This window comes from Paramacrobiotus metropolitanus, unplaced genomic scaffold (genome assembly GCF_019649055.1).
Source record: "Paramacrobiotus metropolitanus isolate TYO unplaced genomic scaffold, Prichtersi_v1.0 Parri_scaffold0000005, whole genome shotgun sequence".
NCBI lineage: Eukaryota > Metazoa > Tardigrada > Eutardigrada > Parachela > Macrobiotidae > Paramacrobiotus > Paramacrobiotus metropolitanus.
Genome location: NW_026570225.1, coordinates 2,993,321 through 3,018,229, shown reverse-complemented (window position 1 = coordinate 3,018,229; position 24,909 = coordinate 2,993,321). Strand labels below are relative to the sequence as shown.

The 24,909-nt window shown below is 39.6% G+C and overlaps 3 protein-coding genes and 1 non-coding gene across 10 annotated transcripts; 2 read left to right on the top strand and 2 right to left on the bottom strand.

The window, feature by feature from the left end:
• Positions 1-345: 345 nt before the first annotated feature.
• On the bottom strand, positions 346-9,841 carry LOC129581189 (cytochrome P450 2U1-like). 7 transcript variants are annotated; one of them, XM_055472124.1, is made up of 9 exons: positions 9,190-9,841; positions 7,916-8,040; positions 7,553-7,783; positions 6,647-6,800; positions 2,500-2,842; positions 1,771-2,304; positions 1,589-1,662; positions 1,116-1,485; positions 346-950 (listed from the first exon to the last, which is right to left on the bottom strand). In XM_055472124.1, the coding sequence occupies exons 5-9, from the start codon at positions 2,618-2,620 to the stop codon at positions 781-783; spliced, it is 1,269 nt and encodes a 422-aa protein (XP_055328099.1). In that variant the 5' UTR covers positions 2,621-2,842; positions 6,647-6,800; positions 7,553-7,783; positions 7,916-8,040; positions 9,190-9,841; the 3' UTR covers positions 346-780. The 7 variants fall into 7 exon arrangements, with proteins under 7 accessions (XP_055328099.1, XP_055328100.1, XP_055328102.1 ...); XM_055472125.1 differs by having other exon boundaries at positions 6,647-6,792; XM_055472127.1 differs by having other exon boundaries at positions 6,647-6,792; positions 7,687-7,783.
• Positions 9,842-12,390: 2,549 nt separating this feature from the next.
• Positions 12,391-16,374, top strand: LOC129581186 (MFS-type transporter SLC18B1-like). The gene is made up of 13 exons (XM_055472121.1): positions 12,391-12,826; positions 12,926-13,121; positions 13,283-13,378; positions 13,520-13,593; positions 13,701-13,783; positions 13,916-13,980; positions 14,185-14,253; positions 14,543-14,633; positions 14,766-14,905; positions 15,152-15,345; positions 15,423-15,518; positions 15,622-15,696; positions 15,800-16,374. The coding sequence occupies exons 1-13, from the start codon at positions 12,789-12,791 to the stop codon at positions 16,158-16,160; spliced, it is 1,578 nt and encodes a 525-aa protein (XP_055328096.1). The 5' UTR covers positions 12,391-12,788; the 3' UTR covers positions 16,161-16,374.
• Positions 16,375-17,044: 670 nt separating this feature from the next.
• On the bottom strand, positions 17,045-17,126 carry Trnal-aag (transfer RNA leucine (anticodon AAG)). Its single transcript has one exon. It is a non-coding gene; the product is annotated as a tRNA-Leu (tRNA).
• Positions 17,127-18,208: 1,082 nt separating this feature from the next.
• LOC129581184 (unconventional myosin IC-like) lies at positions 18,209-24,340 on the top strand. Its single transcript, XM_055472119.1, has 13 exons — positions 18,209-18,393; positions 18,509-18,773; positions 18,889-19,004; positions 19,552-19,620; positions 19,770-19,899; positions 20,241-20,321; positions 20,819-20,998; positions 21,379-21,612; positions 21,697-21,768; positions 21,838-22,035; positions 22,112-22,157; positions 22,216-23,487; positions 23,562-24,340. The coding sequence occupies exons 2-13, from the start codon at positions 18,648-18,650 to the stop codon at positions 24,128-24,130; spliced, it is 3,093 nt and encodes a 1,030-aa protein (XP_055328094.1). The 5' UTR covers positions 18,209-18,393; positions 18,509-18,647; the 3' UTR covers positions 24,131-24,340.
• Positions 24,341-24,909: the final 569 nt, after the last annotated feature.

Genomic DNA, 24,909 nt, shown 5'->3' with positions numbered 1-24,909 from the left:
TAAATAAGTACCAGCTTGTGAAATTAAAATATCTATAGATGCAGCATACCGGTGTGCATAGCTTATACGCTGTGTCAACAGCACGGTTTGTCTTTACAGACAACATTAAATCATTTTTTTCGATTATGTCTGCAAACAAGTTCAAGGGTTTGTTACAGGCCGTGTTCAAGAGATCATAAACATACTTGTATGTTGACTGCTGGTTAGCCCAACAGTTGTGCATGTAGGGAGTGGGTTATTGGCGAAAATTAATGTAGTTTTAAAGTAAACGAATCTAGAAGAGCATGCAGAATAAGCGCAATTTTATGTGGCGAAAAATTACAAACTGCAGGCCTAATTGCAGCGTATCTTTAATAAACTTTACATAAATGAGTTCTGCAGAATCGTACAATATCGTACTCATATGTACGTGCACGCGGTCGAAGTTAAAATTAGCTGAAAAGCGTTAAGGGGTAAAAATACTGACAGAAATAATTTGGTTAAATACCCCAAATAATCTTATATAACACCTGTACAGAATACTTATAAGAAATATCTGTACAAATTCCATGAGCAACAACAAGGACAAAAAACGAGATGAGACATTATTGTCCACATGACACTGACAGTTATTACTAATGACTAGGGCAGGCAAACCAAAACAACATTACAAAATGCACTAGGAAGAACGGTGGTTAGGGAACCATCCGGATTTGTGCGGCAGTGAGCATCGGGATCCAGAAACACATATAGCCACGCCCGTGATCTGGTCAGTCAGTACTCGTACTGAGCGCCAGATATCTATCGAGCCTCAGCTCTCATTTGATAATCCTTAGTGTCGAGCGTTATCCCGTTCAGCGGTTCCAAGTCCAGTTCTCCTTCCAATGACAGCGAAAAATTCTGCAATACTGATGCAAATACGAGGAAGAGTTCCATTTTCGCCAGGGATTCGCCAGGACACGATCGCTTTCCTGTGCACACAAGGTAGCATTGTAGATCAGACATGCCAAGTTTTTGTCTTTGATTTGATTCTGTCATTCTGGCGTTATATTAGATCGGCATAATTTATTCGGTTTATAGAAAAGTTTCTAATGAAAACTGAGCTTTTAAACTGATTCTTACAAAGAATAACGTACCTGTTGAAAATGGAATGAATTGCTTTGGTATTATAATACTAGCGCCGTCAGCTGACAAAAAACGTTCGGGAATAAAAGAGTTCCCATCCATCCAGGTATTTGAATCCCGGTGTACGTGCCAGAGATTTGTGAAAATCCAAGCGTCTTTGGGTATGAAATATCCACCCAGTTCCGTTGCTTCGATGGCCCGGTGCGGCACTCCCATCGGACCGATGGAGCTGATGCGCTGTACTTCATGCAGCACCGCCTGTGTATACGGCATCTGGTTCACATCGGTCCACAGCGGCAGACGCGACCGTCCGACCACCGTGTCGATTTCTTTATGAAGTTTTTCCTGAACCACTGGATCAGAAGCGGTATAGAGAAACGCCTGCAGGAATGAAACGATGCCATTTAATTAAGATGCACTCAAGACTCAACCACTGTTCCGGTACATTAACGATATTTGCCATTTTTTCAATAATGATATTTACCCATCTTAATGTCGCACTCGTTGTATCATAACCGGTTAAGAAGAGCTCACGTGCCGCTGCCACATATTGCTGATCTAGAAAATATTGGAATGATAATTACAGTGCGTTCTGGTAGCGAATTTCGTGCAGATGTCAATGTATGCTGTCCATGACAATGAATTCGCGACGGTTGTTTTACTTACCGGTAAATAGCCTCGGTGCTGAATAGAGTTCCTTTTCGCGCAAACGCGAGGCAATGAACGCATCAGTGTAATCACGGGTAACGTTGCTATCGTATGTTTCCAAGTGGCGTGCATACACATTCTTAATGTACTGTCCGGCGCAGTCCAGGGCTTCGATCACCTTGGCAAAGCTTTCCCGCACCTTGGGAACGATGATCAGCCAGGGGAAGATGTTCAGAATACCGGCGACGCCAAAAAATCGGAAAACGGCATTCATTTGGTCGTAGAAGTGCTGCGTCGTTGTCGTCGTTTCCGCGTTGTCGGTGAAGCGTTGTCCAAACAGTACAGCGCAGATGACATTGCCCACCGCGGTCCGAATGATATTTTTGTTGCAAAACGGCAGGCCTTTAAACTGGGAAATGGTGGTAATTAGACGCTCCACTTCCTCCCGAATCTGTTCTTCCATGATGTTTTTTCCCACGCCCAACATTTTAAAAGTCTTCACCGCGAATTTGCGATGTATCTGCCAAGTGTTGTCAGGCGCAAACGAAATTCCTAAAGATTGTAAATAGCGTTAATGATTATAACCATAAAAACTTAAACAGGTAATAAGAAAAAAATTTTTAAGTGAAAAAAATTTATATTTTCTACAAATTTAGAAGGTGCAACGATCAATATGTAAATTTATTAGGTGAAAAATTGATGCATAAAAACAAACACTAATTGCAGAAGTATACAATTTCCGCTTACCGTAGCCATTGCTGGTTTTTCTGGCTGTGTACATATCCGGTCGTCCATTAAATACAGGTTGTGCAAAGGCTTCGCGAATAATCTGCGCATCGTTCAGTACAACCACCAACTGTGCCCCCATCCGGCAACTGTAAATTTTCCCCAAGGATTTCGCCCATTTGGAAAAGGTTAAATGGGGAAAGCGAGAGTTCAGAAACGGAAGGCAGCCCAGAACAGGGATCTGAAAGGGCGACGGAGGCAGAGGAAGCCGGCCAGCGGAGCCTTTCTTGGAGTACAACACAAGGTATGTCGCCAATATCACCGGCAGAGCAAAGATAAACTGCACAGCGAGGGTCTGATAACACTGAAAATCCAACATGTTTGTTGTCAATGCAGAGTAAGTAATGCAAAGTAACCATCAAAGTTTAAGAAAAACGCAATTGTGGAATGTCACCGTCAAGTGCACCTTAGCATCTTCGAATTCGTGATACTGGACTTACTTATATATGGTTGCGGCAGTTAGGAGTTAATCGAAGAGTTCAAGGTTCGGCACTATTCAAATTAAAGACCGCCCTGGCATTAATTAAAACCCACTATTGTGAAAGCGAAAGTGAATCCGCTGACAGATTTTCCGCTTCAGGCGGAATAATTTTACTTGTAAGTCCATAAATCCACCAAAAACCAAGTACTATGCGACGCGTATAGTTGCACACGTATCTGTATTTGGCGGTTTTGTAATGTTTTCTAATATTGCAACATTGAGTCCAATGAGATATTCAGTGTATCGTACACACCAGCGGCCCATTGTTCGCTAAAATAAATAATTATCGTACTGCTTAAGCAGCAATGTCGGTACGTACGTCGGTAAGTACATAAGTACTTACTCATTGTTTTGTTGGGTATATTATTATATGACCAATACAGAGCCACGTCTGATCAGTGGCTACAATTCCTAGCGGAAAAATGCAGAAGTGTGTTTGTCGAAAAAAAAACGCCAATATTTACCGGCGCACCGAAAATTTTCCAAGAAACTCAACGTGTGACAAAGCAGGGTGAGGGAACCATAGAGCAAACAAAATCCAGATCAGGTTTAGCTGTTGTCTCATAACATTACATGAACTTAAGGTCATATGGACACCTGATGTGCTGTCTGGCAAAAGCAACAATATTTGCACGCAAAACTCCGGAGGAATACTGTAATACATGGGTCACAGAGTGCCATTTACCCACAAATAAAATAACCATTTATGAAGTCTCATTTAGATATCAGCTTGTTCCGACCCAGTGTTGGCTCCTCACTTTTTTAAGTGTTCGTACATCCAAGTACCGTTTCCACTTTCAGTAGCATTATTTTACATTCCCACTATATTTAATTTTGCGGCTCGTGCTTTTTTTGTTATGAAATGCGACTGCTTTTTGGTTGGTTGCGTATCTTTATTTTAAACTTTTACATGCAGTGCCATTTACACTTAAACTAAGATCTCGGTTGGTTAATAGTTATAAAGTAAGCCGATAGTGGCGAAAGAATTTTACGTTAAAATCAGAAATTGGTCTGCAAAAGCAAACCTGCACATTCACTATCAAAAAATCTAAAAAAGTTTCCCAGCTATAACTGGGCACATGCTAAGATTCTATCAGAAACGGGTACGTGCAGTTGGCAGCTTCAGCATCGACACCTACCGGTAGCGTTTTGTGCGGGAAGACTATAACTACGAGTGCTGTTCTGTGCTACAAAGTTCACTAGTGCCGCGCATGCGTGAAGATACCCGAAAGGATTGCTAGACATCCCAACACTCTGCACTGTATGCACACTAGCATCAGATTATTAGTAAACACGCGCATCACTCATAAATAAAGTTAAATATTAAATATTGCAAACCAACAAAATTAAGCTTTGCCAAATTTTGCAAGTTACGCTACAAAAACGTTTGAGTCAGTCTATAGAGGAATGTCTAAATCGACTCATCCATTCATCACCGATGTACTTATTCTGAATATATCTGTACATGTATTGTTAGAACAAGTTCAGGTACAGCGTGAGCAAAGGTCAGAATTTAATATTAGGAAAGTATTGTGAATGCGAGATCTAAAAGTGTATAATCAATGTTATTTCTTGCTCGTCCAGGAAAAGCAGAAGTAATGTTATCGGCTACGCTTACAACTAGTACAATATTACAGCCAACGTTGTGCGTATTTTACAATCTTTGCTAGTCGATAGTATAAAAACATTCGGTTTAGCGAGTTTCAAATTAGCAAGGAGAGATTTCATAGTCACGACGTTCACCTTATTACTTATTATTTTTGTCATTTAGATGTTTCTAACTTATTAGATTTATGAACCCAAAATAAATTTGCTAATGGTGGTGTACTCCAATTTATCAGATAAAAGATTGGAAGTTCATCAGGACTGTTTTTGTTGTTCCCCTGCCTTACCAATCCTGCTCTCATTCAAAATCTGTACACCGCAGACCTTTTTTCCAGTTCGTGAACATGTTCACAACAATTCTGCATTTTATATTTGCAAGAGAGCTCGGTTCAGATTGCCTAGATCTTCTTACTACCTTCAGAAATAGTGTTAAATTAGTCGAACAAATTTGCGGCGATAATTGCATGTCATCTCTGCTGAATCACTTTTTCGAAAACTGCTTTGTCGGTGTATATGATCATCGATCTGATGTATGAGCGCGGTGTTGTCAGCAGTCTATACAAGTACCGCAAATCTCGGTGTTATTTTGTTTGATAGATTAGAACAACGCCTGTTACATGTCGATTTCTAATGCTTTCGTAATCATTACTAAAGTATTCAGTTAGCTTCCGGCCAGACTTGTGATTCGTAGTAAACACACGTAGGAAGTGTCTACTTCGCTTGCGGTGGCGGGACTGCGGTTTAACCGTTGAGTGCCAAAGCACAAAGGACATGTAAATTTGAGGTCACCTCCAAATATCATCTTTTGACCTTGACGTTCTGGGAGTTCGTTTAACTCAATAATTAAATGGCTTCCGGCCAAAATTAAAGGCATTTGTTTACTTGAAAGTCGTTCCAGTTCCTTAATGAGATTCTTTTCGAAATCAGAGTAGGAGTTTAATGTAATACTGTTTTCTCAAGGATGTCCTTTAGAATAGAAAGAAATCTCATTAAGCGCTCACATTATTAGTCCTAAACGCGTTATGTTGTTAGCTAGCTGCTTAAATAAATTTCTTTTATAAAAATATTGCAAATACCATGTTATGCGGCAATGTCTAGAGTTTTTGGAATACTGCACATACTTAGTATCATTGATATAATATTAGTTTAGTTTATAGAACGAATACGAAATTGTGTATTGCCAGCCAAGTTTTTTACGACGACACTCCGTCGCTTTGTAAAATTTGCTAATTATCTCGGTCTTACTAAATTACTTAAGTACCTTCTTATCTTTTTTAGTTAATCGTGAATTAAAAAATTAATTAAATACGCACACGAACGCAACCTACTATCAAGGGCGGAGTGCTCCACTTAGCAGCTTTAACATACGCAAATTATAGGCGATACTGTAGCTTGTGGGTAGAAAACACATAGTTACAGACCATCTAGAGTAGATAACTTTGCGTAATTGCAACTTCATAGGTAGAAGTATACCTATAGCTAGAACTTTTTTTGCTCGTACTGCGCATTATTGGTCGTGAGCATCATGTAGTCTGTCAGTTCAGTACAAAATGATGCGCAGTGCAAGTTAACTCTTGTAAGTCTGATGATATATTTTAATGTATAGATTTTTGCTTTCTATTCCTAGGTTGAAAGTAGATTAATTTTTATGTGATATATACATTTGGGTTAAAACAATATTTGCAAGTTTTCATTGCAGTTTAACTTTTATCCTTTAAATATTTAACCAGAACGGATAATGAGTCTAACTGTTTCAATCACATTTAATGATCATTAACGTGACGTGTTCTCAGTAAAAACTAAAGAACTCCAAATATCTATAACTTTTGCATTATTGACTTTAGCTTCCTTAATTACACTAAAAATTGGCGTACTAGTTACTACAGTAGTATGTACCAATCAGGGTAAAACTGTACAATGGCTATGGCGATCTTAGGATATGTATGTTATTTGGATTGCTGCGTAATACTGAATTCGAACTCACAGTTGTATGGCGGATATGTGCATCCAGTTTTTACGTACCCGGTTAAAGAACTTTCCGATAGCCAGTTAGTCTCCATGTTATTTTCCAATAGCTAGTTTCCCTGATCCGATTGGTTTATAGCGCCGATGAATACTAAGTCTTATAATCGTAGATTGTAGTTCCGCTCCAGGCCGGCCACTGACATCTGGAACACTACATTCATAACAAACACAGCAACATTCTACCGATCAGACCATACAAACAAATATTTTATACAGTACTTGTACAAGTATAATAGTAGTGTACATTGTTTGTATTAAAACTGCGGCAAGCTAGCAGTAGGTTTACAACAGAACTGATTGAAAGTTTGTTTTTTAGTTGCACTTGATAATTGCATACTGTTTTCACTTCGGTAATCTTATGACTGAATTCTGAAAGTGTCCTCTATCAGAGACTGTACAATACAGTGGAGAAGCCTTTATTTCGCCGGCAGAGTCACATATACGACTATGGCTATTTACCGTGTTTATTGCACAACTTTATCTTTTTAATACATCCACAAAATCAATAACTTTAAAAAGCGCTGAAACTTCAAAATTTGTGCTGTCTGCTCTAAAAAATTGCTTGCAGTTAATTGTCCACGTTTGCACAGTAAGGATTGACTATACAAGGTAGTGGTCAAAGAGATTGGTTATCGATGATTATAATTGATATTCAGTATGTAAAATTTTTGCTCTAGGTTTTGATTACTATTGTAAGTTCCTTAAGGTACTTCCTTCCTTAGCTTCGATTTGCGTACACATAATGTTACACAAGCAGCATTGATTTAATAAAAAAAGACGCGGGCGAGCAAAGCAAGCCGACTTGATGAGGTGCAATTTATTAATGGAGTTCCAAAAACCAAACTACAGACAGCGGCGAGATTTTTATAAATATGGAGTAGGTGTTGGTACTGTTTTTCTTACCAAAAGATTAGTAATGATATCCGGCTTTTCGGATTGGAATCGTTATTCAAGTAAACAAAAGGGTCACCTTGCAAACCTTTCCGAACATCTTATTTGTCATAGTTAAACGCCTCATCTTTGGCACAAGCACATACGTTTTTCTTGTGTTATAGTATTTGTCCATTCGTCTTACGTTGTGGTAGGAAAAATCTGACATGCCCCCGTCATTCAGCGATTTTCCACGCACGGCACCTGTAGTAAACACTAAACATCAATGACACACCGAAAGCAAGGTTTCTGCAACCGTTGATTCCACATCACTTAATTTGTACCAGCACGTTACCGGAAAAGATGAGTACGAGTAAGTAGTGTTTACCGACTTACGATGGAGTATTGCCAAGGACTGAATGCACGCCAACTTGCACCTAGCTAGACATATACGACTCGTTTCAGTTCAGCAAGTAAGTCGGTCCGGCATTTTCCCAGAAGATCCAGCTGCATTGGCGATCCTGAAAAGAGTTGTAAGATACCGGTACTTCAAGAATTTGTATGACATAAAAGAGCGCGTAGTCGTAGTTATAGGACAACAACAAAAAGGAGCCAAAATAATTCGCAGCAAACTTGCCGGCCGACGTTCGCGTACACTAGAGTACGAAATTTCTCAACTAGAATGCGCTGTATACTCTGCGGTGCTTTTTGCCGGAATTACTAGTTTACTCTTATTCGACGAAACCAAAATGGTGAGGTTAAAGTGTAATTATGCTGGCACTAACTGCATCACTTACGCTTGCCAATTAAATAAATGCTGCGTGTGCTAAATAAATAAACATTTTTAAGCGTCAGTTTTTTATGATAATAACATGAAAAACGAGAATTATGGCAAATGCACAAAATTTTAAAATGTGTTTAAGGAGTTATACCATGGAACAATACATTAAGCTTTTTTGCATATTATATTACCACAGAAAATAAATGTTGTGCTGTAGGGCGATGGTGCAACATATTGCAGGCTAAGGGATAATTAATTTAAGTGTAGAATAAGTAGCGTTTTACTTGAAAATCTGCCATGCATCAACAACATTAATTACCTTTAATGATAAATAAACCGCAGCGAAAGTTTGCCACTAATTCCATTTCGAAACACAGTAATATGTAGCCACTCCACAACCCTAATTCAGTGTTTTTGTTTAAAATGTGCCCATGTACGTATGCAATAAGAAAACATAAGATCCAGTTTGGAAATTCTGCACTACGTTTTCAATTAAGACCAACTGAAAAGGCTTTCAATTTCCTGTTAGGCAACTGAATGCATAAATAAACTTCGCCAGATCGAACACAGAGTTTGCTCAGCTTTAGTATCGTCATCCTACAACTGCAATCGCAAATATACTATTAAAGTATTTATCCTACAATAGTAATCGCACCTATAAACAGTAAAGAGAAGGTTTATTGTAGCATAATTTCAGATATTTGAGGAAACACGAAAAGGGCCAAACTAAAAGGCACAAGCCCAGCAAGAACATGATCCGGATGCAGTTTATGAAAGCATAGAATTAAGAAACTATTTTTCCGAACAACGGCAGATTCTTGCGCGTAATCGTTAAAATCTTTTTACTACCCTCTAATTGTAAGGAAAACTTTAGGTGTAGCTGGTCTACCTGGCTGTTACGGATGTTCCGCTAATCCGCTTCGATATGCGCCCGTCGTACATCTTGAATACACCCGCGGACGGTCCAGGCGCACTGCGCCCGATTCCTTCACACAGGGTTTCCATAAGTTTGCGCGGATACAAGTGCATCATGAACTTCCACTAGGTATGTAGTATTGTTGCTTGAACTGTAAGTAATGGAAACCAGCTCTCTGAATCCCAGGCGCAACCAGTCGAGTTCCAAATGCGGCAAAATGTTGGAATTCGGGTCACGGTGTTGTATTCGTACATTCTGTTAAACCTACAACTTCCGGTCACTTAGCCGTTCCGTCTTGACCGAAGGGGAATCGGAATAACTCATGGGAGACAATTCCTTCCATTTGAATTTTATCCTGCGGTTGCGCGAAAAATCCTTTACCAACCTCGGATCCATACCCAAGGAAATGGCAGTTGTTTGAATGCTACACCATTCAGCTTATGGAAACTCATTTTAGGATTCTAATTGTAAAATGTTTGCACGATCCGGAAGGGCTAGTATCGTAACTGCCGTTTCTAGAGCATACATAAATAAATAAGTGCTCCATTAAACTCGGAGCTGTGTATCGTGATTGAGAATTGTTTGGTGTAACAGCATTAAGGAAGAGAACCTTTCCTGGCACTTTTTCTTTATATACAGTATATGTGTACTACGTACTCTTTCTACATGTCTTTTTCGGTTACACATATGTACACTATCTAGTTGGCGACCTGCATTTGTTCTGGTTGTAAACATAAACATTGCCAAGTAATCGCAAACGAGACCATCTTACGCGAAGCCGGCTTACAATTAAAAGCCGTCGGTCGAGGTATTTTCCAACGCTACTGTTGCACTGGCACAACGAACCTGTTAACTTGGACAGTAATACAAAGTAGTATTCGCACACATTTACGGTACCAGCGAAATATACTGTACGGAAGCTCCTGCAGTATATATACGAGGGCCATTCAATATATTCGTAGCACTGTGGTTGCAAATAATTCTCAGAATTATGATCTAATTTTTTAAAAACTGTATCATTCATAACTAGATCATAGGGCAATGGCCGAGGTGATACCGCCTACGGCTGGCGGTTGGCATCTATCTGTATAAGGCTACCCGGAGTGAAAAAAAGTTGTCTTGAAAGTGCGCATGTCAAGTTATTATTGAAAAAAGTTCTTAGAGAAGAACTGTAGAATTTCTTTTCATCTTAAGTTATTTGTTCTCTTCCTTAATTCATCGCCACTACGTTGTACTATTACGGACTGGTTACTACGATGCAGCTTCGAGCACTCCGCTTTCTCAACTGAGGGACCACTTTCAGGAGTTTCCCTGCGACGTCTAAAAAGTACTTTAAATAAAAGCCATGATCGAGAAGCATCTTGAATGAGCTAGAAAGAAACAGCAAATGGGCAAAATATTTCAGTAGAGGTAGCGTTGAGTATGGACTGCAGCACCTCGCTTCGGAGATTTGGAGACTGACTTTCGCTCGAAATTATCCATATGGTTTTCACGCGCACAACCAGTCTTCCACAAGTTCATTGCTTTAGTTCTCGCCCTCAAGCTGACGTATCCTTAGAAACTCAATTCATTAGCATACCTTAACCTTTTATGAGTTTAACAAATTTTAGATTTTTAAGAAATCTTTCCGTAGCAAAAACTGAAAAAATCATAAAGAGCTCCAGGAAGATTGACATGAGTCGATCTCTTCTCTACCGTATAACTTCTTTGTGGATCCATTTCAAGATTTAGTACATAAATGTTTGCAGTGTATATAGACTGTAGAAATATACTTTATGGCAATAGTAAAATAAAAAAAATTCAGTGGAAGATGGCGCGGCAGTGCTACGAATATATTGAATGGCCCTCGTATAAATATTTTATATGCATATATCAAGCGAGATTACTGTGGCGCAACAGCACTGACAACAAAAGGCACGCATGCACTGAACAAGCGGATTATTGTACAGTTTACAACCATATGAAAAATAAAATCGTAGGCGATTGGAAATTCGGAATAGTCGAGCGATAAGTTTCAGTGGTCGTTTTAAGTTTTAATTTCTTGCGGGTACTACTAAAATGTATGTTAACTGGCATTGCACACAGGTGTTTCAGAAAGGCATTCTATAGAAAGAAGAAGGCAACATAACTTTATCCCCGTTTTGTGCATGCTATACATTTTTTGCTACTAAATCCAAAAAAGGGGTAATCGAAGTGAAATGAAAGATCAGTCTCTAGCATAGCAAATACATAGCAAATCAAAGACGGTTTGTATTTGTTACTCTTGAGACAAGATGCCATTGGTCAAGGCAGATTATAGAATAGATTATAGCTGTATCCTGTGAATCCTTACGACAACCATACTCAACCAAAAGCACCGCCGTATTTTGTGAGTGTTTGTATTTTAAACTGGTAACGGGATGTTCTGTAGGTGCTGATCACGAACTACTTTGTAGAATAAACAATATTACCGTCCTTCTAAAATTCTGTTTTATATTTCACTTATATTTTAACTGCGAGTCGTACTTAACGTAAGCTTGCTGGGTTCTTCTGTACTTTTACTGAATTCGTGAGTTTTAATATTTCATTCGCGTAGAAATATTTTTACTAGCAAGCTGCAAGTAATATTACTTTTTCATGACAATGGCCATCCAAATAGCAACAGTGTGCGAAGCTGTCTGTGACATTGGTACTGCTTCATAATTAAGAAAAATTTAGACATCAGTAGAAGCAACAACTAATAAAATTAAGAAATTTAAAAATTGAAATAGTAGTAAGAAAAAATAAAGTGGTAAGAAACATTAAGCAAATTTGGGATGTTGTTAAGAGAATTTGGCGCAGCAATTAAAAAACTCACCCAGCTAATTTGAATATTTATGCATTTCTGCCGAATCATGTAAATACTCGTGTCGCGATAGTGGTCATGGCTGTAAATAATGTACGTATCAGTATCAATACAAATTTTATAGTCGTCTGGGCTGCAGTTACATGCAAAAGAGTTTACATTAATTTAATATTTTAATAACACACGATCCTACCTTAATTGAAACCGATGAAAAATCCTAACTATTTTTTAGACATAACAACAGCGATATTAAATTTAAGGTATATGCGAGCATATAGTTTTACATTTGTTCAGGAGGATTCGAAACGCAAACGACAAAGTTAATACAGTATGCTTCCGCCTCCCGGTAAACTGCTTGCAGGCATCGTACAAAAGAACAAGCTTTACATTCTTTTTATGTTCTTTACTGTAGCAGTGTCTTCAAAATTTCGTCAACCCGAGGGGCATGAATGCGCTAAACGGTACAATGTTGTAAGACCATCTTTTTATCAAACGTGCTATTTGTAAGAACTAAAAAACAGGGAGCTCCCATATATCCCGCGTTTTAGCAAGGTGTACAGATATTCTGTATATGCACGGGCATAGAATTTGGAATTTGTTATCCTTCTACTGCCATAAGAATGGCGCATTTGTTCTCCACGGAAAACAAAAACAGGCTCGGCCTACAAAAATAAAGTTGCATTTGCGCCAAATCTGGCTGGCACCTGCATTTTGACTACCTCTCGCCGAAACAGGACAGCGCTGCAAAATGGCGACGGTTATGACAGGATACCGGGATGTCGACGAGTAAGTACTATAGCTACCTTCGCGTGAAAAAATTACCTCCATTGTGCAGCCAGTGCGGCTTGCGTTACACTAGCTCGTACACTATAATTATCTTCTTAGAGCGTCAAACTATCCCGGATCGTCGTATGCGCGGGCTCTCTCAGTTCGCAGTCCATCGCTTCATGAGCCACTGGAGGAGACCCCTCCTCCGAAAGGATACAGCCGGAAGGAAATGTTTGTTCTAGTCGTCTGCAGTTGCTCCAGTATGTTTATGCATATGGGACTTAGTACGATTCCGCTTGTTCTTCCCATTGAGGTAAGCCAAATTGCCAACATACCGTTTTTAATCACACAAATACGCACGCACAGCACAGCTGTATTAATTTGTATTGTTACCGGTATTTTTGTACAGTCTTAACAACAAAAGTATGTAATTATTTCTATACTGCGCTGTATATATGAAATTTCTAATTTCAGATTACGCGGAAAGGAGTACCCTACGAATTTTGCGGAGCGATATTTTCCGTTTTTGCCATATCAATTGTGATACTGGAACCTTTTCAGGCTAAAATCGTACGTGAGTTTAATGTTCAGCGCAATATATATATATTATAGTTTTATAATTTTATTGCATCGTTTAGTTTAAGTGCAGAACATGTAATAGAATTTATAGCAAGTCCCTATTAATAATGCTGTTTTATCCTCTACTTGTAGCTTCCTTGGATCGGTACACGAAATTCGTTTGTTTACAGTGCACTTCTTGGAGGAGTTTGCTATGTTTCATTTGCGTGAGTTTGTCCAAGTAGTTCTCAGCGTTTGTGATCCTGACGTTAGCAACATTAGTGCACTATAACTCCTGATGCACAAACTAATTAAAGAATATTATTCATCTTAGGATGATCGATTTTGCAAACACCGTACCTGGATTTGCTACTCCTGCTATTATAATCCGTTTTGTGGAAGGTTTTTATTACGCAGGTATGATGCTTTAAATATAGAATAAATTCTAATCGCACTTTGTAGCTGCTCTTTATTTTTCCGGTACCGTACGCGGTTTAAATAACGATTTATAGATCACATCATATGCCAGAAGTTGTTAATTTGTTTTAGTGTTGATTACCGCATCGAACGTGATCGTCTGCCTAACGTTTCCTGACCGCGCTAGCTTTGCATTTGTAAGTGACCGAATAATTCATTATCACTTATGTGTTGTTCTTCTTGGCAGCTTTTCTGTAATTTTGTTGCATCTTTAATCAAATGTACTTTAAATTCATTAAAATTCATTAACTTTAAATCGGTAGAAACTCAACGAATAGTGTTTATATGTATTACATACCATGAACGTCGTCCAGATGATACGTATACCATTTTTTGTACAGGGCGTTCTGGAAGGATTCGTGGGCGCTGGTTTCACACTGGGTCCGGCTCTTGGCGGTGTTTTGTTTAAAGTAAAGTACTGTAACAAAGCATACAACCAGTCTAGTGATAAATATTCCGCTCGGCAACTTAGTCCAGCCATATTGCTTTAATGAAAATCAGTCCAAAATGTACTTTTATTGCGCTTAAACTCGTTGTCCTTATGGCCGAATTATGATAAACTAAAATTTAAAAAAAAGCGTTTGCGCAGACGCTGTGTACTTGTATCCGGTTGACAATACATACGAACTGAATTTCGTGTATATTGTTATTCGCACTATATTGATCTACGTTCCATGTAAGGTATTATTTTCCGATTAGTTTTGTGGATTTGTTGCTCCTTTTTTGTTGATTGGCGCCTGCCTACTAGTGACGGCCGGTTTGGGATATTGTGCCCTGGAACAAATCACTGGTAAGCAGTAGCAATAATTTGAATGCAAATGGTAAAAGTTATCTCTATTTGAAAACGCTTATAACTTATGCTCTGTTTGTGCTATTGCTGGCACACTCACATACAGTTTCAGATTACGAAAAATATTTCTAGGTTTGAATCTGGCTGCAAGAAAAAAAGAGAAGAAAAGACTAATCCGTGATACTGCATTTATTGGGTGCTCGTTGTTAACCATGGCTGCTGGAATCGTTTGGGGAACGTTCGAAACCGCCCTGGAACCTTATTTAGCCACTGTAAGCTAAGTTTACCAAGTATAAGTACAGTCCAGAGATGAAACTACAAATCAATATAAATATAATATAAGTACAGTACAGAGATGTATAAGGGCAGTTGATGTACGTATAAGGGCAATTATTGTATAAGTACAGTACAGAGATGAAACTACAAATCTTTTTTTATTGTTTGAATCGGCGCTACCAAATAAATCACAATGACCTATCGCAGTTTTAATGTTAACCAATAACCAAATTTGATTCCAGTATGAGAAAGGTCCATTAGTGGAGGGCTTAGTGTTTGCTATCGCTTATTTGGCATATGGTGCTATGGCACCTTTGTGGGGGTTCATCTTTCGCAAAGTGGAAATGGATTACCGGTGGATCCTCGTTGGCCCTCTCGTGGTAGCCCTGTGTTGGATGGTCCTTGGCCCTATCCCTCCACTGTCTTTTATAGGAAAGTACGATAGCAAAACTGACGACTCCTTCTTATTGATAAGAAATAATTGAGTGGTTGACCTTTGCAAAATTCTTTCAGGCGACTTTGGCTGGACACAGTCTGTCTATTCGTGCTGAATACGGCAATCGCATACATTTTCGTGTTCAGTTTCGATACGATGCTTAAAAGAGCAATGTGAGCACACTCTTTTGAATATATTATATATTAAGCGCGGACTTCGGTACCAACGACGTACCTCAAGTCTCATGAACACTTAATTCACACTTGCCATTACCAGATTCTGCGGGATGGAAGGAGACGTTGCAACATATGCCTTAGTAGTCGCTGGGTTTTTTTCTTCGATATACATTGGGTGAGTTCAAAGACGTGATCAGTTCTTAATTAGGTATTGACCCGTTATAAAGTTTTGTAAACTTTCGTTTTTGAGTGCTTATCAACCATTATTTTGCATTTAGAGAAGCAATTGGTCCAATAATTGGTGGATATTTAACAGCTAATAAATCATTTCAAGCGGTGGCCACAGTTGCTGTCTTCATTCAGTTTGCGGCGTTTGCGCTTGGTGCAATTATTATGCTGATTGCATGGAATAAGATAATCAGGAGATTACGGCGCAAACTGCACCAGAAATTTCCTCGATGGGTTTCGCCGCCTGAAGATCCGTCAGTGGCACGGGAATCCGGCGAAACCAGTCCACTCCATTCGTCCATAGCCGACGAAGAGGAAGAGTATATGAATATCTTTCAACCACCCACACCATCGCGGAAGACCGGAGCTATACGATATCTGCCTCCTAAATCATATGGAAGCATTTGCTAATGGCATTTAATTTTTTGTTGAGCACAGTAAAATTTACTACTTGTTATTAATCGTAAGTTAAAGTTTATTTAAACTACAGTAGAACAGTATACAGTATAACCGCGTACGCACGTCCTATCGCATTTAAGTACATGTTACGGTAAATTGTCTCGATTTTCCAGCAAAATAACTCCACGCCACCCGTATGTCAATGTCAGAGCGCTAAATCTGGAAGTGTTTGTACAGGCTCTGTATTGTACACACGTATAAGCTGTGACATTTTTATAAATGAATTCACAAAAGTTAAAATTAATTTGAAAAAACGGTAGAACTAGGCTGGTTCGATCTGGGAACAATCTTCATACTTACGTGCGCTTACGTGCAAAATTTGAAAACTGCTTTGTAATGAGACTATTTCAGTTTTGTATACCTTTTATTTCCCCTTGACACATGCGGTTCATTCAAACGTTTTTGGTAATTATCATGTATTAATAATTTATATTATGGATTATTTATTGGTATATTTGTATTAATTCACCCATAACTTCGCAACCGTATGTTGTGCACCCCAGCGGTTTTCACGCGAATTTATACAAATCACCTGAGTATAAAATATTGTAAGCAATCCCAAAAATTGCGTGAGAGCGAAATTTCCCGTGAACGTACGCGAAATGTACCATGTACCGGGCGATTTCGTAACTGTGTCTGTAAGTATCACATAATTATCGTACCACGATACCTCAAGGCTCAAAGGACACTTTTTTTCTAATATGTGGTCGTTAATTTTATAAGATAAACCCTTTTTAACTGATTTCATTTGAAACATGCCTCTGAACCACTACTTTAATACCAAAAATTTCCCTGTTACGAGACCAAAAAAGCAAAAACGAGTTAAGCAAAAAGTGTGATGACGGTGGGATTTGAACCCACGCCTGCGAACAGACTGGAGCCTTAATCCAGCGCCTTAGACCACTCGGCCACGTCATCTTCTCCGCAACGATAAACTTTATGCCGATTAAGCTGTCACTTTGCAACAATATCATTTACTCGTTCACGACTCTTACTGGTTATTAATTTGCTTCCGTTTAGGCTGGTAGCCTGGTACTACTAAAATAATGGCTGCGATAAACTGCAGAATAAGACTTTCGCACAATTGTCCTACAGTCAAATTAAAGTAGTTCTGTGACAGGAACTGAATGTTTGTACAATAAGGATCTTAAAGGAGGGTTACAATTTCAGTTTAAATTAAGCAGGCTTGTAAATGTACACAATTCCGTGACTCTACGCATGCGCCAATAACTTCTGTATAACTGAATTGTACTTCCCGCCCTTTATTGTTAACTGAATTCCGCATGAACACCTTTTCATAATGTCATAACATGTTTCGTTCCGAAATAAGCATCTAAAACTATATGTTTACAAACTGTAAAATTATATAGTATATTAAACTAAGAAATAAGCTTTAAAGAAATCATTAACGTTGTGCAAGCTAATGAAGTCTGGGTGCAAAAGTTTGGTTGCACATACAGTACATGGATAGTGCTGAACCATTCAAACCAATAAGTTTTATTAATCGTATTTTGCTAATATGCAAACCCATGGGGCAACGAGATTACTGTCATGTTGGCAGTTGGTGCCGAGCCTCCATGCTTGCTGGTGCCAGCAAAATCGACATCCAATGCCTAATTAACCTTTTCTTATTATTTAATTGATGTGTTAGGTTGCCGAATAAATTTTGTAGAAATATCCGATTCTGGTTGCGACAAGTGTGTGCACAACCTATTGTGTCACATACAATAGGGCATTCAGTGTAGATGAATTTTATAATAACTGGCGTTGGAGTACGGTATCTCATAATTATCTGTATGGTGTACTCTGTATGTACATATTTTTACAATGCCGCTAGCGACGACATCCGATGGGTTTTACGTTCAGGTACGATGCATCTTTAATACTTGACGATAAGATAAGCTAAAGCGGCAATTGTGACTGCCTTATTAGCGCTGCACTATTTTCTCACTTGGTACTACAGCGCGGTTCTAATAAACATATCAAGCGTGGTGAACAACGGCTTATGATTACTGCAAAGTAGTGATGCTGCGTTTGGCGCATTTATCGTCGGTGACGATAGCAGTGATAAAAATTTTGTTGCTTTCATCTTTCACGCAGCGCACGCGGGTAACAATTTATTTTCACAAACTGCAGATGCCGCTTAGCACATCTGGCCGGAACGTCATCGAAACGCCACATGCAGGTATGTTTTCTTATTCGTATCTTCGGCAAGAATTGGGTCTCGCACTGACTTTTGTTGTTCTACATAAGCTGACCTTCACAACAACGGTGCGAGCTTTTAAATATCCGACTTTTAGGTACTTTACCGTTTGGAATTTGGATGTTGTTGCGCCGGTTATTCGTCGTACTGCACTTGAACCTAATTCTTTGTATATTGTACACGGGACTGGGACGTCTTCGTCTTCCTAATAAAAAAATAATAATTAACTGCACAATATGGAAAACTCCATCCAGAATCGCGAGACAGTTGGAGTGGAAGATTTCGTACTCCTGGAAAATTACCGTAGCGAGGACGCCTTTGTCGAAAATCTCAGGAAACGATTTCAGGAGGATTTGATATATGTAATTTCTTTTAAGCTTATAAATCTGTAAAAACGGCGTTTGGTGAATTATAATAAGTCAGGCAGGTTACTATCGTCGTTATTAAGTAATTGTTTCCTTGTTATATGCGTTTCAGACCTATATTGGAAGTGTCTTGGTATCCATTAATCCATACAAAGAACTCCCAATTTACGATGCGAAGCATATGGAACGCTACCGCGGTCAAAATTTTTATGAGCTTCCACCACATATGTATGTACTCGTACCTACGGATATACTTGCATTAATATAGATATATATGACTTACCACTAGTGGTACTAAGCTGTTTTTGGACAAGTCATTGAATATTGGGTACTGCATTAAACTTATATCGGATCGGTACCATAGTTATATTAAGTGAAGTTTACATGCATTACGTGTTAGCTGTATTCAGATTTTGCTAAAACACTAACAGACACATGGAGTGGTATACTTATATTGTAAATCCTTGTCTGCCTGTTCTCCAGTTTTTTTATTATTCTGAAGGTTGCAGCATCGTGTAGTTTTATAGGAGTATCTTATTAATGAATACTGTGGAACAGGTACCAATATTTACAAACTAACAGTAAGTAACAAGAAAAGTCGAAAAGGATACCACAAGTAAATGCATTGACTGTATGAAGGGATCACATAGATATATGCATGTGTACATCCGTAGAACTTTATAATATGCAGACTTAATTGAACGATTATATAAATGCATTAAAATTAATCGTGCAATTTAAGGGTTTCTACAAAAAAACATTTTTACTGTTGCAGATTCGCAGTGGCGGATACAGCATATCGTGCTGTCGTTCATGAATATAAAGACGAGTGCATTATGATCAGGTCTGCACATATAATCAACAAAAGCGACTGTTTACAACTCGTGCTCTAATAGAAAAATTGTGTTGACTATTAATATTAGCATTGTCGTAAGCTAACTGCTTGCTTCCATTTCATACCTACGTACAATACTTCTCATACTGTAACTTCAGTGGTGAATCCGGAAGTGGCAAAACGGAAGCGACGAAAAAGATTCTGCAATACATTGCACAAGCAAGCCGGCATTCAGGAACTGTAGACGATGTCAAAGATAAATTACTCGCTTGCAACCCCCTGTTTGAGGTAAGATTGTAACCAAATATACTTCTATCGATAATAACTACACCACGAATATGATTCCGCACAGGGTTGTTTAAAGTCCTTGCAAAGTTTTTTCATAGAAGTTTAAGTTTTTCGCGTTGGTGACTTACGTTATTTTTCCAAAGATTTGATCACGCAACGATGTACTTTATATTATTCCAGATTATTTCATAAAGATAAAAGGTGCATCAGGCTCCGGAGTTATAACTAATCCGGCAAATTGTCATGTTGTAAAGGATGCAATCGCATGTGCATTTTTGTTACAGCTATTTTTTTATGTTAAATAAATGTCGCCATGATTCTGGTTAAATTAAAAATTACAGGCTTTTGGAAATGCTCGCACAACGCGCAACGACAACAGCAGTCGTTTTGGGAAGTACATGGATGTGGAAATTGGAGTCGAAGTAAACAATTTAAACCATACTTTTGTGAAAGGTCAAAACCTATAAGTACAGCGCAGCTAAACAGCTATATTTGTTGTTAGAGCGTGTAATCATTGCCGTTACTCTAGGGGTAAGAGAGGAAGGAACGAACATACTGTACATGTACTGTACCTCTCCTCATGCATATTCACTCAGTCCTGTCGTACTCCTAGCTAGAGTAACGGCAATGGTGTAATGTTCAAACAGTTGTGCTTTTGCACTACTTATAAGTTTGGACGAAGCAATAATTAGTTTGTACATCAGAAAATCAGGAATGTACAATCACATGTTTCTTAACGTATCCGCAAAATACTGGATTATTGCTAAATATAGAGTTTCGCTTATCCATCGAAACCATTAATCCCGATGAACATACAGTATTATTTATTTAATTTTATTAAGGTAGAGGCTTGTGGAATAATATGCGGCTCACCAGCGTACACAGATAAACTTACTGTGCTTTGTATTGATGGTCACAGGGTTTTCCTATCGGAGGACATGTGTTGGATTATTTACTGGAGCGAACTCGGGTTGTATTTCAAGCGCCGGGAGAACAAAATTTTCATGTATTTTACCAGTTGCTGAAAGGAGCCGACCAAAACCTTCTTAGCCGGTTAAAATTATCAGGAAACTGGAAAGATTATCATTATCTGAACCAGGTACACACGTACACTGTAGAGCGCCAAGCTTCGACAACGTCGCGCTCTAGCAGTACATACTCTTAGGGATGATGAGTCTACGGACTCTATGATGATAATATTTATGAGAACTCATGCTTTACTTTATCACAGCGTAATATAATAGTCTATATTATACGAGTATTCGTGTCCGTAGATATAAAGACTCTTATGTAATTACGCTGTCTCATTTTAATTGTGTGTATAACTAGATTTCTACTAAATTATCATTATTTGATCACAAAACTAGAAAACACTTTGCCGCTTAAGGTTTTACTTGGTTTTAGGGTCTAAACCAGCACTTAAAGCTTTTGCGTAAATTAAGCCAGAGTGATATATTTTAACCTGAACTTTAACGCTAGGGATGCCGAACTGAATCAACGCAAATATCTCAGGAAGATGCGCTCAACAAACGATGGCTACAAGAATTTCGCGAGATTATCCATGCGTTCGACGCGACTCATTTCACACCGAAAGAAATATCTGATCTGTTCACCACAGTCGCTGCCATACTGCATTTGGGTAATGTGCAGTTCATGGAAGACGGAGACTATGCCGAAATGAAAAGCGCAGAGGAAGTTGTGATAGTTTCCGAGGTATACGAGTACCCCTTTGCTCAGCTGGATCGCGTTAATTTTGGAAATTTTAAAAATAAAAAATTGAAGTTACTTTTAATTTAGCTTTTGGGCTGCTCGAGAGATGATCTTATGCAAGCCTTGACGCATCGCGGAGTCCATGCGCGACAAGAAAAAGTTTGTTTGCGATGTTATTTGCCGGTTTCCTTTAAATTAGTTTATCTTAGAAAAATTCGTATTGGTCAGGTGCTGGCGAAATTTAATCGAGAGCAAGCAACTACATCGAGGGATTCACTAGCCAAAGCTGTATATGCCAAAACGTTCCAGTGGTTAATCCAGCGTGTGAACCAAGCGCTGCAGGCATCCAATCAGTCCCGATCAGCGGTAATCGGTTTACTGGACATCTACGGGTTTGAGGTGTTTGAGCGAAATAGTTTCGAACAGGTTGGTGTTTGACTGAGTGGTGCAACCTTACTCGTAAACAAATGTCTATAGTGGTCAGCGAAGTGTATTATTTCAGTTCTGCATTAACTACTGCAACGAAAAACTTCAACAACTGTTTATCGGTAAGCTTGGCACACGGTTATTCGTTGTTTATTATTGGAAAACCGGAAATAATTACAGAGCTGACACTGCGCTCTGAGCAAGAAGAATACGTGGCCGAGAACATTCCATGGGAGCAGGTGGAGTATTTCGACAATCAGATCATCTGCGCTCTGATCGAAGCCAAACCAGTGGGCATAATTCCACTGCTGGACGATGAGTGTCTGCGTCCCGGCAACGCCACGGATGCCACATTCTTAGAAAAGCTTCGCGAAAAGCACACAAAACATCCGCATCTGCTAATCAATCGGGATAAACAGCAGTTCACAATAAAGCACTACGCCGGGAATGTAATTTATGATGTGGAAGGCTTTCTGGATAAAAATGGAGAATTACTGCACCGTGACCTTAAAGAGATCATCATCAGGTGTCGGAATAATGATATCCTAAAGAACGCGTTCACCAACGAAGAGGCGACCAGCTTGAAACGCGCACTGAGTACAGCGACACAGTTTAAGAACAGTCTCAAAGAATTAACCGTCATCTTGAAATCGAAGGATCCGTTTTATGTCCGCTGCATACGTCCTAACGACCATAAAGCATCCAGAAACTTTTCGGATACGATCGTCCGGCATCAAGTGAAGTATTTAGGTCTGATGGAGAATTTAAGGGTGAGACGCGCTGGCTATGCATACCGGCGCTCGTACGATGCGTTTCTGCGCCGGTACAAATCCTTGTGTCCGGATACGTGGCCGCACTACAACGGGCCGGCAAGGGAGGGCGTGTCCTTGCTGTTAAATTATCTGCAGACACCTGCCAAAGCGTACGCCATGGGAGTTACGAAACTCTTTGTCCGAATGCCACAGACGATTTTCGCCATTGAAGACGCGTTCCAGGAGCGGAAAAATGATTTGGTAACCAAAATCATTGCACTGTGGCGGGGACGACGGCAGCGGCAGGCGTACCTTCGCGACCGGGAAGATATCATCACCGCGCAGAATGCAGTGCGCCGCTTTTTGGCCGTTAAATTGCTCAACAAACGTCGTGTGGCGGCGCGGTCGCTCAGAGAATTCATCAAGGGATTTATGGAACGACACGGGCCGATGACGGATCTCAATCGGAAATTCTGGTTACAGACCAGAATGGTCTACTTGAATAAGTTGGCGAAGATGGCTCTGCCGGTGTCTGTTTTGGACAAATCATGGCCAACGCCGCCGCCTTTTCTGAAGGAAACATCAGATTTATTGCGTAGTCTTCACATGAGAAATCGCGTTTTGAAGTATGTGAAGCATTGTAGTCCAGAGCGGAAGTTCCTAATGGATGAGAAGGTCCTTGCGGAGAGGCTGTTTAAAGGTCAGCCACCGAGCGTTTAAACCAACAAAATTATACTTGCATATAAACACCCTAACGAAATTTTGAAATTTCAGGCAAGAAAACTTTGTACTTGTCGTCTATTCCTCAGTTTTTCATCACCGTCCGTTTGGGTGCGGAAACGAAACCCTTCGTAGAGCAGTTTGAAAATTCCATCCGGCAACCAACGGAGAAAACCGTTTATGCCACTGACTGCAGGAAATGGGACCGGCACGGACTGAAGGAGCGCAATCGCGCAATGGTGATCACCACACAAAATTTGTACTTTCTGGAACCTGGAAAAGCCGGGTTCAAGAAAAAGAATGCGTTCCCGCTTTACACTGTCGACAAGCTTACTGTCAGCGCAAACCGGGATTCTGTACTGATTCTGACGGTAACGACGCCGGCACAAGGCAAAAAGCCCGAACAGACCAACGACTACATCTTTCTTCTGCCAAATTTGATTGAATTCGCAATGAAATTTGTCCTAGTCAGCGGCAAGGAGAGCATCGTGGAGGTCGTGCCCAATGGGCGTTGTGCCATTAAAGCGGGCGGCCAGAATGGATGCGCTGTTGACTTCGGTCTGGGCAGTGTTGACAATATTTTGGGCCATAAGAAGATTTTGATAGTTCAAAGTTCCACATGATTTGAAGTGATTAAGTACTCGCTACTTACAAGTTACAACTATCCATAAACTAAGTATCGCGAATCGTTTATATAATTAGCTACGTTCGTACCTACCCAGAGTGCCTACGTACGTACCTACGTAATTACCCAGAGCGCTTATTATTTTAAAATAAAAAATCGTTGTTGTGAATGATGACATTCGGATGAATCGGATCATACTTTTTGGTGCTATTTTTACGAATTACGTATTGTAAGGCCAGCCGGCGCGAGCCAGTCTTCTGGCGGCATCTGGCCTCTGCAGAGACGAACGGAAGGAGAAAATATAATACTCGGCAAATAACTTCAATACGAACCAAACTGAAAGGCAGAACTGGATTTCAAGCTCACACACATCATTATTTATGCATGTACTGCCAAATAAGGGACGGAAACAAAGATACTGGAGCAAACTTAAAGGCGTCTCAAAGAGGAGGGACGACTTCCTTCACACAGCTCTGAGCATATCTTGTTAAAATTATGTATAAGACGAATTTTATGGCCAGGGAACCGGAAGCTGATGCAGGGCACATACATTAATAGTACTTATTCAAAGCCATATTCGTTTCGGTTTGATATCGACGTGACAACGGAAGACACTAGTTCGCGGCTATACCGGCCGGAATGAGTATTAGTGTAGCCTTTGTAAGCCAGGAAATGCGACCGGAAGTCGGTATTTTAGCACCTCAGCGACACAAGCCTTGTCCAGGCACAGCCCAGTCATTCGCCGTCACATTGGCTCTTTGATAATATGCCACGTAG